Source organism: Xiphophorus maculatus, chromosome 17 (genome assembly GCF_002775205.1).
Source record: "Xiphophorus maculatus strain JP 163 A chromosome 17, X_maculatus-5.0-male, whole genome shotgun sequence".
Taxonomy (NCBI): domain Eukaryota; kingdom Metazoa; phylum Chordata; class Actinopteri; order Cyprinodontiformes; family Poeciliidae; genus Xiphophorus; species Xiphophorus maculatus.
In genome coordinates, this window is record NC_036459.1 from 6958722 (window position 1) to 6976394 (window position 17673).

Here is a 17673-nt window from a genome sequence, read left to right on the forward strand (position 1 = left end):
AAACCTCAGCCAAAGTGAAAGTGGGGCCACTTAATTATTCCTAAACACTGACGAGGAAAGACCTGCTTTGTGAGGATGAGGACAGAGAGACCAGATCTCTGAATACTGAATGAAAAACATCCAAATAGCATCTTTGTGTCTTTGTGAGAGTGTGTTCCTCTCTGATTTTTTCCCATGGCTATTTGCAGCCCAGTCAGACACTGGGGACCGTCTGGAGTTCACACAGAGCACGTTAAGATTTTTTAAAAAGCAAAACCAAACACATCTCTTCCTAAGGCCTCTCAACAAAGACACAAACAAACTCTTATTCGTGTAAAAAACAAAATTCCTCTCCAAGTTCTTGGGATATACAAACCAAACACAGCAAATCAACAGGAGAAAACTCTTTAAAAGTACTTTGCTGCATAAAGTTGAAGAATTAACCCTCCTGGGTCCCTGGTTGTTTTTATTTCTGCATAAATTTAGCTGCGTGGATGCAAAATAGAATAAAATCCAGCCATATTGTGTATTTTAGAGTCACTTTTTATCTTTTAAGTTCTTATTTCCATTATATAAAATACACCAACATGTGCCCCTTCAGCATACAGTGCTTAATTAAAGTATTCCCCATCTTGGATTGCTTCTACAAATCAGTTATAATCAACAAAAGAAGTAAAAGCAAAACAGGAGAATTCATGAATAATTCTGGATAAAAAACAAAAATTGAATTAAATATATCTGACAGGTACTCCATCCTTTAATGTATTTTCATCCCTGAAATCAATGCGACTACGTCATACTATAGTGTAATTGGAGCAGTTGGAAAGAACATAATGAAGAAGCAAAACACATGAATAATTATGGACAGCTGCAGAAAGAAAATTTGTAATATATTCATAGAATATCTTCCTCACACTGATTCACAACTGACAGTTATGCATCTGTGAAAAGATTTTCCAATTTTTCCGAAGAAGAAAATGTGTAACTGATTTGTGTCTGATACGCTGCTGCTGTAAATTTAAAGCACTGATAGAAAACCAAGTTGGTTAGAACTGAATCAGGATTAGGGCTGCAAACATGCATTAAAGTTAAAGTTAACATGAATTTAGGGCTGGACAATAAATCAGTAAGAGCTAGCTCTAACTAGCTAGAGAGATAGCTCACTAGCTAGATCATGAATTGTTTAAATTACCGTTTTCACATCATTTGCATAAATTCTAATAGTTTCAATGAAATTATGCCTTTTTTTTTCTTACAATGAGGTTTTGTTTTTGCAATTCTTCTTTTGCATTTTCACAACTCTTTATGACTTTGTGAATGATTGTATTTGTATTAAAGGTCTGTTTCTAGAAGGTACTTGAACATATGTTTTTTTCCATTAAATATTGACTATGTCAAAAAAAAAGTTTTTGGTAAGGCTATGTGCAAAAATCTTTCTTATTTTATAAGGTCGTGTTATGGCAAAAATAAAGTTTGCAACTTTGACTGCAACGTTTTTGAAAAATCAGGAATTTTAGGCTGCAAAAGTCACAAAAACAATGACTGCAACAACCTAGAGGGACTATTTAACCCTGTGATATATTCCATGGAAGAATCACCTCTATTTAGAATAAGCTACCAGTTGTAAAGAGCCAATTCTGGAAAATATCGTGGAAACGCTGAAGTTTGAAGAAGAGCAGCATGACGATGCAGGTCAGACAATGTGACTGTCAATCACAATGACACACAGAAAAAGGCAGGGGGCATATTGACGAAACGTCGCTCTGTGTCTGACACGTTTCAACCCACCATCTACGGTGGTAAATAAAATTCGCACACACAACCTGAATGAAAACACAAGACAACACATTACAGAATCTATACCTGGGGATTTTCTGCCAGTCAATACATTACAATTTAAATATGCTACAAGGACGGAGAGGTAGACGCAGGCAGAGTGACAGCAGCCGAATGAAAAGAGCTGCAGAAGAAGCCGGGTAGAAAATCCATAGCCTCTCTGTTATCTGCACGATAATTGGTTCCCCCTCTACGCTCTGCACTCCACTCGCATCCTCGTTTTCTCCCTCGCTCTTTTATCTCCTCTTGCACATACAGATGCGTAAAACCCCACATGCAGCCATGCAGGTAACAAAGAACGCAGCAGGGAATCGGTGTACAAACCATTTTTCACATTAGGTGTGTCACGTTCAGCATTATTTTTGGAACAATGAGCAGCCAGAACAGCAAAGAAGCTTTAGACAAAAAAAATTAATAAAGAAAAAAGTCGCTGTACACAGACACACGCATTCATGATTAGCATGAAGCGTGTAATCAGTGAATGGCCTGATTAGCAGGTTACACAGCAGTGCAAGACCGAGATTCATTTACTCATCCACTTGAACAAAAAAAAAAAAAGAAGAGACAAAAATGAGGGGGAGAAGGGATAGAGACACAGGGGAGAAGCTAAAAAACATTTTGTGGAGATGCCAGAGAGAAAGAGTCACACACACAAACACACACAGCCAGAAACAGACAAAGAGGCACAGAGAGAAAGAGAAAAAAAGAGAGAGAGTTCACTCCCCCAAAATACTGGAAAACAAGACAGCAGACAGTGAAAAAAAGACAAGAAACCCACTCACAAAGACGACAAAAAATAATCCACACACAGCGGATGATGTGTTGGCCGAAGACAGTTGATTTCACAGGTTAGAGATGTAGGAATGCTGAGTCAGCAGATACTTCCAGTTGTCTCCCAGTTCCTCCCAGAGAGAAGAGGAGACTCAAAGGAGAAAACCATGACTGGATATTAAAACCTCAATCTAGTTCTAAGAAAAAGACATATCTGCTGTTTTTATCCAGGACTAATCAGCTGCGTTCAAACCAAACCATAAGAATAACTAATGTGATGTAATTCTTTTCATTTACTCAAAGCGCCTTACACAACAGACACATTAACCTATAATACAAACACACACACTTCTTAAACACTGATATGCAGATTGTTGGGAACTTGGGGCTAAGTAAGTTTGTTTTGTGTCTTTTTTTTGTCATTATTTCTAGAGTGCAGTAATGTTATGTTTAGTCTGTTTTAATCCAATTCTGCCTTATTTGGGGGGAGTAGGAAATGCACAATCAAACTCTGATCTGTGTGAGCTGCAGTCCGCCTTAAGACCTTGACATCGGTTTGTTTTAAGTGAACTCTCAATGCATATGTGGATGCAAACAGCTCCAAAGGCAGGAAGTGTAATATACCATAGTGCATTCTGGATAAATGCAACAAAAACAACTGTGCAAATCTAGTGCTAAGAGGAGAAATGGCTTTTAGTTTTTTTTGCAAAATAAAAAAGCGAAATCCTACAACTGTTAAAATCTCACAATACTCCATTTTTGTTTACATTTTCCGAAAAAGGAAGTTGTGCTCATGTCTTCTTCTGAGGTTTTCCTGTCGTTTCCTTACTGAAGGAACAGGCTTTGGCTCATTTGACTCAGTGCAGTGGGAAAGCGAACTGTACCAGCTGAAAATGTAACAAATGTTGCAATTCTGGTCCCAAATCAAACCAAGTCTACCAGACTATCAGGTCAAAAAACGCCCACAAAACAGTTAAATACCCAAGGGTGTGAATACTTTTCATAGCCACGAAAAGGACGTTTTTTTTGCTTCCAATTTGCCATCCATTCCCATCTCAGGAATCTCTATCTTCATCATGAATAAAACAATTTGAAGGAGAATTCGACAGCCAGCTGCTTCCTCGTTCTCTGCGCTTGTAGAGAAGAGAAGGAGTGAATTCTGAATTTGGCAATGAGTTCATCACCACCAACAATATAATCTCAATTTTTACTACTGCAGTTCGGGGGCAGCTGAATATTTGATGCCTTTCTGTTTAAAGAGCCGTTCATCACGGCGCAGCTCCCACTGGCCCACAAATGAAGAATGAGGTTATGACAAGAAGGACTTTGTGAAAGAGTCCAGTTACTGAGGCTCATTATCAGGAAGACAGAGTGCACTGATGCTGGATCACCATGTGGGCAGAACTGTTTAGATCATCATGTTAAGCAGCTTTAGTCACTAACCGTAAGAAGCTCCACACTGCTGGTCAGCTGGATTAAGCAATTATGCAAATTGGTCTTCATATTTAAAAAAATTGGTTACAAAACTACCAAGATTTTCTCTAAAAATGGCACCAACTTTCAATAAAATCTTAAAAATAATATTCAGATAGGTTAATTTAAATACAACCGAGATGAATCTCATGGCTAAGTCAAATAAACATGCTCTAAAACATTAATTATAAACAACATTATAACGTTGTTTATAAGTATGTTTTAGCCAAATCTCCTGGAGTAAAGCGATAGGTATAGTTTTAGCTTCAACTGGTTCAGATTTACTAAAGGAATGATATGGTATTGCTTTTTAGGCAATAAAATGTTTCTTATTTAAAAAAGGAATTGAATTATTTGTTTATTATTTGCAATATTTTTGTAGGACGGTAAAGTAAATTTAAAAAAAATTGTATTCAGTGGTATTTTTTTGTCTGATTAATTGCCAGAATTATCAATAGATTAATAAATTACTAAAATAATCGGTAAAATAGAATGTGGGAAAATGATGGGTACGATTACTATATGGTGCATTCATGGAACACGGAAAAAAGATAGAATAATGAGACTCCTTTTGGCAGGTTGGACAAAAATAGATATAAAATTCAGATTCTTTTTAGGAGCCAAGCAACTGATGCATCTACTTACTTAGTTACTTATTCCGAGTGTTAAAAATCAATAAAAAATAAAGGAAGTTTTGTATATTTAATCACAACTGAAGGAAGGCCACAACAGCTGGGACTATTTAATTACATTACATCATTTATGTGCTACATCGACTAGCCTGTAGCATAAATATAATGAATAGAGTGCTTTTCCATGCATGCATGAACCTGACATAACAACATGTGATGTATTGACACCAGTGAGGCCTGCTGGGAAATGTGCGTCCACTGGGAATCTGCCAGTTGATCATAACTCACTCGCTGGTTGCTCAGCTCAATCACTCATACAAACAGTTGTAAACACGTCTGGGGACAAAAAACGCATAAAAAACACCTGCATGCATCCGTACGCCAGCAGGGTGTTTACATAAAGTCTGACTTTGTGTTTTACATTTCCATGGAGTCGCTCCGTGACGGCCCGGCCCCGGAGGTGCAGAGTCACTCAGTTAATCGGATGTGATTAGCAGAGGAGCAGGAAGACTCCATGTCAGCAGAGCCTGAGGACCAAAGATGTGGAATATACAGCAATATAGTTCAAATCCCACAGTTCTTAAATACAGTTGCATGTGTTTTACTGCAACTGTACACAGTCTGTCTGTGTATATTTGTAATGCTTCCACCTCTTGTTGCTAGCAGCTAATTGGGAGTGACAACAAACAGGACGAGTTGTAAGAAGAAAGCGCCTTTCATCTACAGGAACAGAAGCAGATTATATCTCTAATACGACACCAGGAACAAGATTAATGAAGTTACCACTGTCCAACTCCAAACCTGAATGTCTCATACAACAGAACAATAATACCCGAACACAATGTGGCAAGGCTAATACTAGGTTTCAACATTTATATTTTAAATCTTAACCTGCTTTGTTAGTTTTGTCTTTTATCTTCAAATGTGGATATAGAATAGAATAGAATAGAATAACTTTATTCATCCCAGCAGGGAAATTATTTCGCAGTTACAGCATAGAGACAAGACACACAACAACCACCACTGAGTAGCAATTGTAGACAAAATAAAAATAAAAATAAAATATAACATGCTGTCAATATAAAAAGCAGCTTAGAGCAGTCCTTGCAAAGATTCAAAAAATGCAGATACAGTATGTATATGTAAATATATGTACAGTAAGTGTGCCACGGTGCAGTTGTGCAAAATTGGACTGATTAGTGCAGAACAATGATTTAGCTTTTATTGTACAGTGAGATGGCATGTGGCAGGAAGGATTTCCTGTATCTGAAGTCCATGCAATCCCATTAATCAGTGCAAAGAAACAGAAGCAATTTGTTCAATTAAACTGGATTCAAGGAGAAACTCAAACAATGTTCAACTTTAATTTGCCACTCAAACCTACGTATTCTATCTTGGGCCATTGGGTGGATTAGAAAATAAGAAAGCTAAAATACTCCAAATTAGATTTATGAACATAATAAAATTTCTTCAATGCCAAGAAGATTTAAAAATGTCTAATTAATGGGAAAAAGTATTGCAAAACTTCATTTGAAACTAGATTTGTTTACAGACTTGTGGGCTTCTGCCATAGATCATTTTGGCTTGACATAATTATTGATAGTCTTCACTTGACATATTATATTTACCACCTTTTTTTTTTTAAATGTAGCAATATTGTGAAACATTATGCACCTGCTTTTCACAAAGCTTCTTGTTGTTGTTACAATTGCATATTGTTTATTCAATTTCCTGAATAAACACTGTTCAAACAATTAAACTGGACTTTTTAAAGCTGATCTCTGTAAAACTCTTCCCATCTGCCTGCAGTATAAAAATAACATAATTAGGCCTATAACTATTCTAAGACGACCAACACTTTTCACACTACAATGCTTCTTTTCCATAATTTAATGCACCAAATGTTTGCTCTAAGTCACTAAGATCTAAACGAGATGTGTTGATAAAAGACATGAGAATCTCATCCTGTATTGATTTAAATATAATAATCATTAAAAGAAGAACGTTATTGGATGGCACCGAAAATTAGGGGTGCACCGATTTATAATATAGTTTAACTCCCAGAATAAAAAAAGAATAAAACTGTGACGGACGAGACTGGATGAGGAATTCAAGTTTATATTCCCACAAAATCTCCAAAGCCAAGAAAGTCTCCAGTCTCCATAGTAACCATTAAAAAAAACCAGGAAAAGAATTTTCTGTCCTACCATCACAAACATAAACGTCTAATCAATTATTACACTGGGTTACAAAAAATATATTTTGGAAGTTGTCAGTTTTTTCAAGTGAATTAGAACTTACTAAATCCAAAAATAACATCCATTTTTCTTAATCAGGTCAGGTTTTTATTCTACCATAATTTGATTTAGAGAAATATGATTTTCGGACTAAATTGATGACAATTTTGAGTCATTATCAGTTCATTTATGTTAATATGTCTCACCCAAAAAGGTTTTAAGGAGAGAGAAAAAAAGTTTGATGCTCATGTTACATCCATAGCTCAGAAACCAAAGTGATTTTTGGATTCAGTGGTGCAAAAGAGTTCTAATTCACTTGAAAAAAAACCCAGAGAATTTTTTGGCTAAACAGATATGAAAAGCCTATATCAAGACAAAAAGCTAAAAGCTTTGGTGATCAGGAGGAATAAAAAATTAAAAAAAACACCCCAGCAAAATTTACATGACTCTAAGTAGTCAGTAAAACCTGTAAACAACCTAAATGTGCTTTACACTTACAGCTTTACTGCAGTTAGACAAGAAAAAACAAGTACATTAGTCAAAACTAAAGTCTTTATAAAATAAATCAATGCTGAAAGTGGACCTGCAGGTCTATCGCCACAAAAATGTTTTAGTGGTCGAGTTTTATGATCTAAATGACAGGAGAAAGTGAGGTGAAATGTAGATTTTTTAAAAAATCAGTACAAAAAACCCCCACAGAGTTGGTAAGTTTCAATTAAAAATAAAATAATTGGGCATTAAAAGTTATCCAAACGACTAAAACACACACTTGGAAGCGTAACAGGCCTCCAGCGAAAGCCTTCCCCTGACCACATAATGACATGAGCACTTGTAGCCCCATTCTCTGCTGCTTCTGCTCCTTATCTGCTGCAAAAGCAGAGCTTCATTAAAAGCTGCCATCCATCAGAGAGCGGCGAGCCGAGTGGAATGTGGCTCCACAACGCTCGCCGCGGTACGTGGGGTCGCCGACTTGCAGATTATCGTGGCAGACGGGGCGTCACACCTCCATCCCCCCGCCTACACGTCTCCTCCACTCTGCATCAACATGTTTGGTCCTTAACAGACCCGACCCGAACACGTTTGCCAAATGTGTTGAAGAGAAAGTCATCAGATCAAGATACAAAAAAACCCCAGCAATAATTCCTCTAACTTACAAAGAAGCTGTGATAATACCGGATAGTTACAGGACTAGCGTTAATCATGCTAACATCTTGCAAGTATGCAACAGTGTTATAATGTCAGTAATGTGTAAACAGCTACACATTCTTCTTACTAAAGACTATAATTATCTGAACACTAAATGCACTTTTTCAAATGTTTGTTCTCATTTTCTTCAAAACAAGACAAAGTTTTCTGTCTCTAAAGTGAAAAGCTCCAGATTATTTTCCGGCCCATTTCCAAAGTTTGGAACTGAATATATTGATTTTATGTTGCATCAAAATATATTTTCTGCTTTCTAAATATTTGTTACACAAACAGAACAGATCTAAACTAAAATGAAACAATGATTTGTCTAAACTTATCTTCTATAACACACTTTTATCAAGTCTAGACTGGATTTCTAACACCAAACATAGATTGGTGAAATAAAAATGCATCTAAAGCTGTCCAGAAAACAATACAAAATAAATTATGAAGACAATTTTCCCCATTCTAGAACTATTTTTCTACATTTGGGAATTAATACAATTCAATCTCAGATCTTTCAAAACTGTAGGAACTGTCTAATGCTGATACGTAACATTTAATTAGCACTTAATGTGTGATAGATTATAAAAACATCTTACTAGCTGATTTCATTCATAAATGGAAGAGTAAATGGAATAAACTACCAAGTATTTAAAACTAATCAACTGATTTTATTTAGAAATTGGTGCAACAAATACACATCATCCAAACAAACGAACCTCAGATTTTATAAAACAAATATAATCCCCAATGACTCTCTTACAGTCATAGATACAGATTCCCTGGATTCTTGTTTTCTGCTGTCAACCGACATCTATGTTAAACCCAGAGGCATGATGGGTAAAAGATGCTCTGGCATGACGACAACAGATGTAGTGCAGTGTAAGCGGTGAGACGGGGGGGTGAGTGATAAGATGGGAGAGGGTGGGCTGCAGTGGGAGGAAAAACAGAAAAAACGTGGCAGTGGGGAGGCTTAGGAAGGGATTGGTGAGAGAAATGAGTGATGGAGAGGAAACTGAAGTGAAATTAAAGGGGAATTCAGGGGAGCAGATGGACAGAGACTGAAAAAGGCTTCATCTTCAAATGGAAAAAAAAGACCAAACAAGGGAGGAACAAAAAGAGACTCAGGCTAAAGGAGTGCACAGCTTGGTTTCTTGGCAGGATCCAGGAGTTTTAATTTAATCACATGCATGGAAAATCATATTCTTTCACATCTTCAACTCATTTCAACCAGTCCAGTTTCAGACATTCTGGGTTTTCTGACAGCCAGAGTTCAGTACAGGATTATGAACTAAAGTTTCCTAAACACTGCAGCTCTACTGGGACATCCTTTTCCATTTATGTTATTTTTTATTAAACTCAAAACAAAAAGGTGCATTAAAGAACAGGACTTTCCATATCTTCATTCTTAGTCACTCCATGATAGATTCTCAGGTTTGTTTGGGTCATTGTCATGTTGCAGGGTCCAGTTCTTCACACCTGACCCATTTAGTCCACTTTAATTCAACTCTAGTTCGTTTGTGTAGAAAGTCTGGTTTGCTTGGGGAGGTATGAACACGTAATCTAACTCTGGTCCGCCTACAAACTTGGTCTTGGTACAGTTGAAGTGAATATGTGGATGGAAGAAGACAAGAAATACCGCTCCAAAAGCAGGAAGTGGACTATGGTGCAAGGTATTCTGGGTAGATAGAACCAAAAGAATGGGGCGAGTCTAATCCTAGGGGGATAAATGGCTCCTGGTTGTTGTTGTAAATGTCCTACAACCGTTAAAATCTAATGCCACTCTAGTTTTGTTTACATTTTCTGAAGAAGAAAGTGGCGCTCATGTCTTCAGATGTTTTTGTGTCGTTTTCATCAGTGGTTATTTTTTGCAGCGCCACCACAGGTGAGGAGGGGAACAGCTTTTTCAATTAGTTTGGACTGTTTGGCACAACGCAGTGTGAAAGCAAACTGCAGCAGCTGAAAATGTAACAAACACTGCACTTTTGGTCCCCAATCAAACTGAATCTACCAGACTATAAAGTGTGAAAACACCCTTTAATTATTTCAGTTTTTCCACATTGTTAAAAACTATGTTAAATATCCACTCTCAGGATGTTTGTGTCCCCTTTAAATCGCCTCTTCATATGCACTGCTTTTCCCGGAGTTAACCTCTGACCTATTTTGGATTCCCAGCACCACATGTGGTTCCTAGATTCCCCCGTTAGCTTTCACTCCTCACTGCTCCCCTCCCACAACACTCACAGCCGTGGATACTCGCTGCGGTTACGCAAAGCCAGTGGTTATGTCACACGCTCTGGCTCCCAAAGACACACAGAGAAAAACCTGCCAGACGCGGGTTTTTTGGTCATCGCATTTCCCTTTGGATCGGATCTTAAGTACTGTGGCAAGGAAAATAAACTCTGGTTTGGAAAACCTCATCCTTAGTGGACCACACTGAAAAGCACACCTCTAGACTCCCTACTGTGACAAAGTACAGGCAGAAATCAAATATTAAACACTCAAGAGGGGGTCTGTGGGGATGGCAATTAAAACGGAGCATCCACCACTCAGGAGTGGGTGAACGTGTTCGTTCCCTCCAGGAGTCGCCATCTTCCACTTAGAGGCTGTTTGTTTACAGGGAAGTAAACACCAGAATAAGACGGGTTTCCCCTGAACGTAACCGAGAACGGGGAGGGATCACACACCATCTGTCCAACAGTGAATCCGTTTCACTAGTACATGATGTACAACACACACATTTATCCTCATTATACTAAAACATCACCAAAACCCCTTTCCTCTAATGCAATCAGTTTTCATATACAGCAAATTAAAATGAAATCTATCTGTGTCAACAAGCCATCATTCTCTTCAACAACTGTTGCTTTTCAGTGAATTTGTTCCTTTAGCTGATTCAGAGAACCACTGGGCCGACCTATCGGATTGGTGTCAGGGCCGCTACTGACCTGAATAAGCAGATCAGCTGTCGGCTGGTCAAAACCAATCCATAAACAGGTTTTAATTTCCTCTTTATGCCATTACTAATGCAAGGGAAAGCCAGTAGCTCGTTTTATTGTACCATTATTATTTTACTCCAACTTTGAGCGATCTGTTTTGCATTTATTAAAGTGGCAGTATATTTTTCCAGGCACATGGTGACATTTTATACCACAAAAATGCTATATATATACCAAATATGATTTAAAAGAAATATGACTTTGCAAGTTAATGCCTTGAAATTGGGCCTCTATCTCTTTAAGAAGGTCCTGCTCTTTCTGACACTCCCTTTTCAGCTCCTCCATTATGGCATTTACAAAATAATCTTTAGAGTGTTGGACTGAGAAATAGTTTGTATGATGAATTCAACAGACGCGCAATTACACCAGGTGTTTTGGTAATTGCTGCTGCCACTAGTCTGGAGGAGCAAAGTGGAAGTAGGTGATACGTTTTGAGAGCAGCCGTTTGGTTGCCAAGGATTTGTCAAACATCCATGAAAGAATCAAGTAATATTCCAGGTATCTATTAGATGAGGGAATTACACTATAAACATGATAAAAAAGCTCAAAATGTCAATTTTACATAATAACTTCCCTTTAATAACTAGCATGATGTTCATAAGTAAAGTGAATTTATAGAAAAGTGCAGTGAACAGGCATTTAATTTAAATGACACGTTTGCCATTTTCTAAGTGAGTTACTTAGATATTCAGGAGAAAGTGCAATTATTAAGTATTTATAATATAATTAAATACTCCCCTAAATCCATCCAACAGATGAGTGTTTTATGATTTAGTTTTCCATCCCAAACAAAGAGACACTTGCCATTTACAGTAGACTTCATTTACACAGACACACACAAAAAAAGCCATTAAACTGGAGTGAGATCATCCGGTATTGATTTTCCACTGCGCCCCACACCACAAATCTGCAGCCGAGGATCGTCTTCCCCACATCCCGTTACCTAATACGCATATGTCTGATTTTACACGCAGAGTGCCTTTGGTCCGGTCCATCGAGGGCGATTCTTTCAGGAAAACGGTGAACCTTATGACTTAGGAATGCTGTCGTTGGCTTGGGTACATAAGGATGGAAAACTATGCATTTATTTCCACAGATCATTCCTAAAACATTACCCAACACACACACTCCTCTGCTGCGACCTTTCTGATGACCCACCGAAGGGAGCGCTCTGATAGCAGGGGTGTCATAGTAATCACATGAGCAGTATTGTGTGTGAGTTATCTACCCAATGTTCTGGAGGCATACATCATAAGCCAGTATTTTGACTCTGTGTAAAATGTGATCTTTTACACATTCTTACTACTACATCCTAAACATTGCCTTCAATCTTTGAGTTTGTGTCAATAAACTATGTATGCATGCATGCAAATAACTGTAAAGCAACAATGGGTAGTGTCAGGTTTAAGCAAAAATATTACCACACAGCATCATACTATGACGAGATAATAAATCAATAATAATACATATTGCGACAGGCAGGTGGTCAATATCAATAGAATATTCAATAATTTCACTGAATTTATCCATAACCGCAAGGCATTCTGGGGGATTCTGGCAGAAACAATACTTTTATCTGCTCAATCTCTCATGGCTAGCTAAGCAAGTTCGGCGGAATCAACTAACTCACTCATTTCTTTGGTTGCCTAGCAACAACCCACTCACTCCCTCGCTGTTTGGTTGCCTAGCAACAACCTGTTGAGTAGTAGTAGTAGAGGAAAGGTCATGTTTGGCAGTACTTAAAAACATAAAATGTATACTTATTGTTATCGACTGACATGGAATGTTTATATTGTTTTCCAGCCATATCACCACATAATACTAACTAATATACAACACTAATATTAGTGGTAAAGTAGCAAAACAAATCTCACATCAGTGTAAATCACTAAAAGTCTTTAGTAGTTTTATTCAGTGGCACTAAAAGTAACCACATAATGATCACCATAACAACAGTCTGTGTTGAAGGCCAAAAGATGTCTGACAAGGCTCAGAAAATTACCAACATCTACTTGTGCATGAAACTGCCGTCTCCACGGTTACTAATATACCATGAAGCTCATAAAGAAGATCAGGAAAGTTATTTGGAATACATTTCTGGAGAAACATGCAGAGTTTTCTATGAATCACCAGCTAAACATGTCGAGGTTTTACTGAAACATTTTACGACAAACGTTCGGACTTAATGACACATCAGTGTTGTGGTCACATTAAGAGGAATTTATAGCAGCGATGAAGCAAATTTAGCTGCTGATCAACAGCTTAGAAAGAATCTGACTTTTTTAAATACATTAGTAGTTATGCTGTTAAAGCTTTTTATTTATTTCATGGTTTTAAGTTGGTTATTCACAGCAAATCTTTGTGTTGTTAAGAGCATGTTAATCAAATAAGCAAGGTAAAAGTATGGCATGGTATATTTGATTATATATACTTTTATTATTTGCAAGATATGTTGATTAAGATATTAATTTTAGAGTTTTATTGGAATTGATCTCTTCCCATACTTGCATGAACTCTTCATGTTAACCTGTTAAAATGTTTACTTGTTTACTAAACTTGAATTTTTGTATTTTTTAACAAAATGATTATAAATAATTTCCATTTAACCACCAACAAGGGTTATCTTGGGTTATTCAGGGGTCAGTTTATTGGTCTCACAATGACTCAGAATCAATGAAAACTGGGTTTAAAATAAAAATACTCCTAAAATATATTACAATTGACATTTGGGCTCCTTTCTCATTATTTACATTCATAAAAAATAAACAAATACTGAGGGCATTTTGTAGCTCAGTGGTACACAATAGTTGAGCATAGCTAAATGATCTGTAGGCACCAACTGTATCTTTATTATTTATTAAAAGAATGAGACCCGACAGAAAGGACGTCATTTAGAAACCATTTTTTATAAAGAAATGAAGTTGCTCGAAGCTACACATCAATCAGCAACCGTCCCAACAGTAACAATAGTGACAGTTGGCTGTGGGCGTAAACTTCCATGGTATCCAATCTTCTTTCTTTTCATCCTTCCATCTATTAGCTTGCTGATAAATCCAGGACTTACTGACCATAGGTGTGACAGGTAAAAAGGGAGCCACGTTAAGCCACTCGTTGTGGGGGATCCCAAAGCATTAGAAAACTAGACGGGTTTTCTAGTCCCTACGGTTAGTTTTGGGTCTTCAACTGGGTTTCCTACCAGTTGGACGCAGTAAGAGTCTGGTTCTTTTTGGCTTTTGAAACTTTTAAATTTAAAACATCATAAGCCGACTTCCTAATAAAAAATGTGTCAATTTTTGTCTATATTCTGCTAATGTCAAACCCCCCCCCACAATTTCACAATTGCAATGTTTCCATTACATAAATTAAAATCCCACATGAATAAGCTCGTTAACGTGATACACACTTACATGAGATATACACCGTGTTCCAAATTATTATGCAAATTGGATTTAAGTGTCATAAAGATTAAATATTTTGTAGTGCTATTAAATTTATAGATGGTATTGTGTGCCAGGGCTCTTTGAATCACTATAATTAATTTCAGAGAGCTGGGTTGATTAGTTTGTCTGGTGAGCTCAATTAAAGGAAATTTATTTAAGAAGGATGTTCCACATTATTAAGCAGGAAACAGGTTTCAAGCAATATGGGAAAGAGAAAGGATCTCTTTGCTGACGAAAATCATCAGATAGTGTAGTGCCGTACGATAAGGTGTGAAAACATTAGATATTTAACAAAAATTAAAAAATGATTTTAGGAAGGTGACAATATTGAGGTAGCAGCATTGCATTACCACAGGCCAAACATTAATTTTTATTAACCCTGCAGAAAAAAGGGAACAGACTCATGAACGCACGTAAAGACTACACACAAAATATACTTCTCATGAACTGACAGCCCACAGAGAATATCTGCAACTTCCTAGTAGAAGTTGTAAACAAGAACTACCCCTAAACAGCCCCCTAAGTGCTAATTTATGCTTCAGTGCTGCTGAATTTGAGGAAATTTCAACATTCACCTCCAAATAGCTTCCAAAGAAGTTACACCAAACTTCTTTTACAAAGTGGCATAGTTTTTCCCCAGCAGGAAGTCAAGAAACACAGTGGAGGAGGGGCAGCGCCTGAGGCGGTACCCCTCCCTAACTTTGATCTGATTATCACCTGGGTCAGCGTCAGCATGAACACAGAGACCAAGAGGAAAAAAATCAAAACCGCACTTCAAGTTAAAGTTTTTTGTTTGGCTCATGGGAAATTTGACGTAAAAATTCGCAGTAGCAAAAGGTGGAACCTGCAGACCCTACAGTCAAACTGCATTTCCTCATAACTGGACATCCTCTTTCTTCGGAACAAAAATAGAAGTGATGCTGCAAGCGTTTCGATTATTGTTAAAAGCTTCAGTCAACTCCTACACTCAGCTCGCCAGGTTTCATGCAAAAAGACTCAGTTCTTTCCAAACACACAAAATGATCAACGTAGCGATGGCAAACTTACATCCGCGCACCATTGGAGTATAAGCCGCCTGCTGCATGGAGAAATGAGTGAAAGACTGAATTCAAAGCTACAAATGCTTCCATCATCTGAGCATCAAAGTGTGTCCCTGCACTATAGAAGCTGTCACAGCCCTGAATCTCAAGGTAGCTGCTGTCTGTTCTTTTGTTCTTGCTGTGCAGAGGTTTCCCCACCTAACAGTGAAAGCACACCTGGCACCAGGAGAGAACAGGAAATGACAAGCAATCCAATATTTTTCATTTCACTCAGGTTCTCTACTAGTCTTAGTGACTCACAGACATATTCATACACATTTTGTCATGTTAAAACCACAAACTTGAGTGAATTTTAATGGGATTTGATGTGGCAGCTCAAAGTAATGTACAATTTTGGACTTTGATTAGGCCATTCTAACAACATTCCAAACTATTCCAATAAACCCTGCATTATGATGCTTAATTTTGACCAACAAATAGTGTTTTGCATATCGGTCAAAGGGTTAACAAAGGGGTGGATGATATAGACTTAGAATTTTATCAAAATATTTTGTAGTACTACTGTGATAATGATAAAAATAATGATAAAAACTATGTATTACTTCTGTTTTAGATAAAAGCATGACAGAATTCATAGCACCCCAAACATAAATGCCAAAAGGAAATGTGATTTATATCACTAAACTTCATATAGAGCAGTCATTTAACCATATTTACTGATATTTATTGATGATCTCATGGACAAAACAGTGAATAGCAGAAATAAAATTTTTATCTGTTTTTTAACAGTAAGTTGAGTTTATTAAAAACTCAATTATATTAAAAAATGAAAAATGATATTAAAAAATATCATTATATTACTAACATTTTCATGATAAATTCCTACCCCTACATTAAATTTGGACTTTTTCCCTACACCGCTTTAGAAAAACTTTTAAAAAGGACACCAAATAGCTTTCTTCTTGTCAAGTCTGCAGAAATGCCAGATTTTTGCATTGCGTTGCTAACAGTTGCCATGGCAACATATTCTCCCACCTGAGCTATGGCTCTCTGTAGCTCCTCCAGAGCCACCACTGACCTCTTGGATGCTTCTCAAGAGAAATTTCACCCAGACGGAGGGAAAACTTTATTATTTTATTTAGGGATATCGGAGTAAACGAGGCCTGAAAGCAAATGCGTGACAAACCTTTCCCAATAAGATTCATTTTTGGTTTTGTGGTGGTAACCTGACTAAATGTGAGACATATTAAAGGGTGTGAATACGTCTGTATTCAGCTTCATGCTATAAACATAAAGCTCCTGCAGCAACTAATGTTGATGCATGATGTGCCGTCTGTTCTACAGTTGTAATAGTAAGTGATAACTGTAGTGCACTTGTGAGCTAAAATATAAGATTAAAAAATAGCCTAGATTTGCAGAAAGGGAAACCTCCAGGAATCCCCTGCAGTGCCCCTGGGACTCCCAGGACACTGCAGAGCTCCACCTGAAGGAGGCTGCTTACCTCAAGAGGTTGGGGATAGGGATGGAGCCGGATCCTGACCCCAGTATTCCCTTTTTCCCACTCAACAATTTCTCCACCAAGGCGACATTCCCAGTGCGGGCGGCTTCCAGCAGCTCCTGCTCCTTCCCCATCCCGGACTCTCAAGTTTGCAACGACAGGGCGATTAATAAAACAAAGAAAATCCAACAAATCTTCCATAAAATCCCTCCACTCCTCAGCGTCTGCCGCGGGGAAGCATCTAAGGAAGGATTCCCTCTCGCTGCGTGGAAGTGGGTGTTATTGATGCTGCAGAGCACGGCTCCCCTGGTGCCCTGCAACCTCAGCTGATTCACATCCACAGCTGCGTGATGTACTCCCGGCGTTTGATCCTGAAACAAATCCCCCTTAGCACGCCCGAAGTGAAGAGTAAAAGCCGGATCAAAAAAGAAAAAAAGAATAAAAATTGAAACTCCCTCTTTGTCCTGTTTCCTCCGGAGCTTCTGCTGGGAACAGACTGGAGATGAAACTCCGTCTGCAGCCACAAAAAGCTCTCCCAGTCCGCTCACCTCCTCCCTGTCTCTCCGGCGAACCAACCGCA

General features: G+C 37.8%; 1 protein-coding gene across 4 annotated transcripts in view; it reads right to left on the reverse strand.

Moving 5' to 3' along the window:
* anks1b (ankyrin repeat and sterile alpha motif domain containing 1B) overlaps nucleotides 1–17673 on the reverse strand; it is a 187679-nt gene extending 170006 nt beyond the window's left edge. For 3 of the 4 annotated variants that reach the window (XM_014473658.2, XM_023350596.1, XM_023350595.1), the window contains exon 1: nucleotides 17097–17673. In XM_014473658.2, the coding sequence (XP_014329144.2) occupies nucleotides 17097–17227 (131 nt within the window). In that variant the 5' untranslated portion in view covers nucleotides 17228–17673. The remainder of the gene's footprint in view (nucleotides 1–17096) is intronic. The other variant, XM_023350597.1, reaches the window with a different exon arrangement.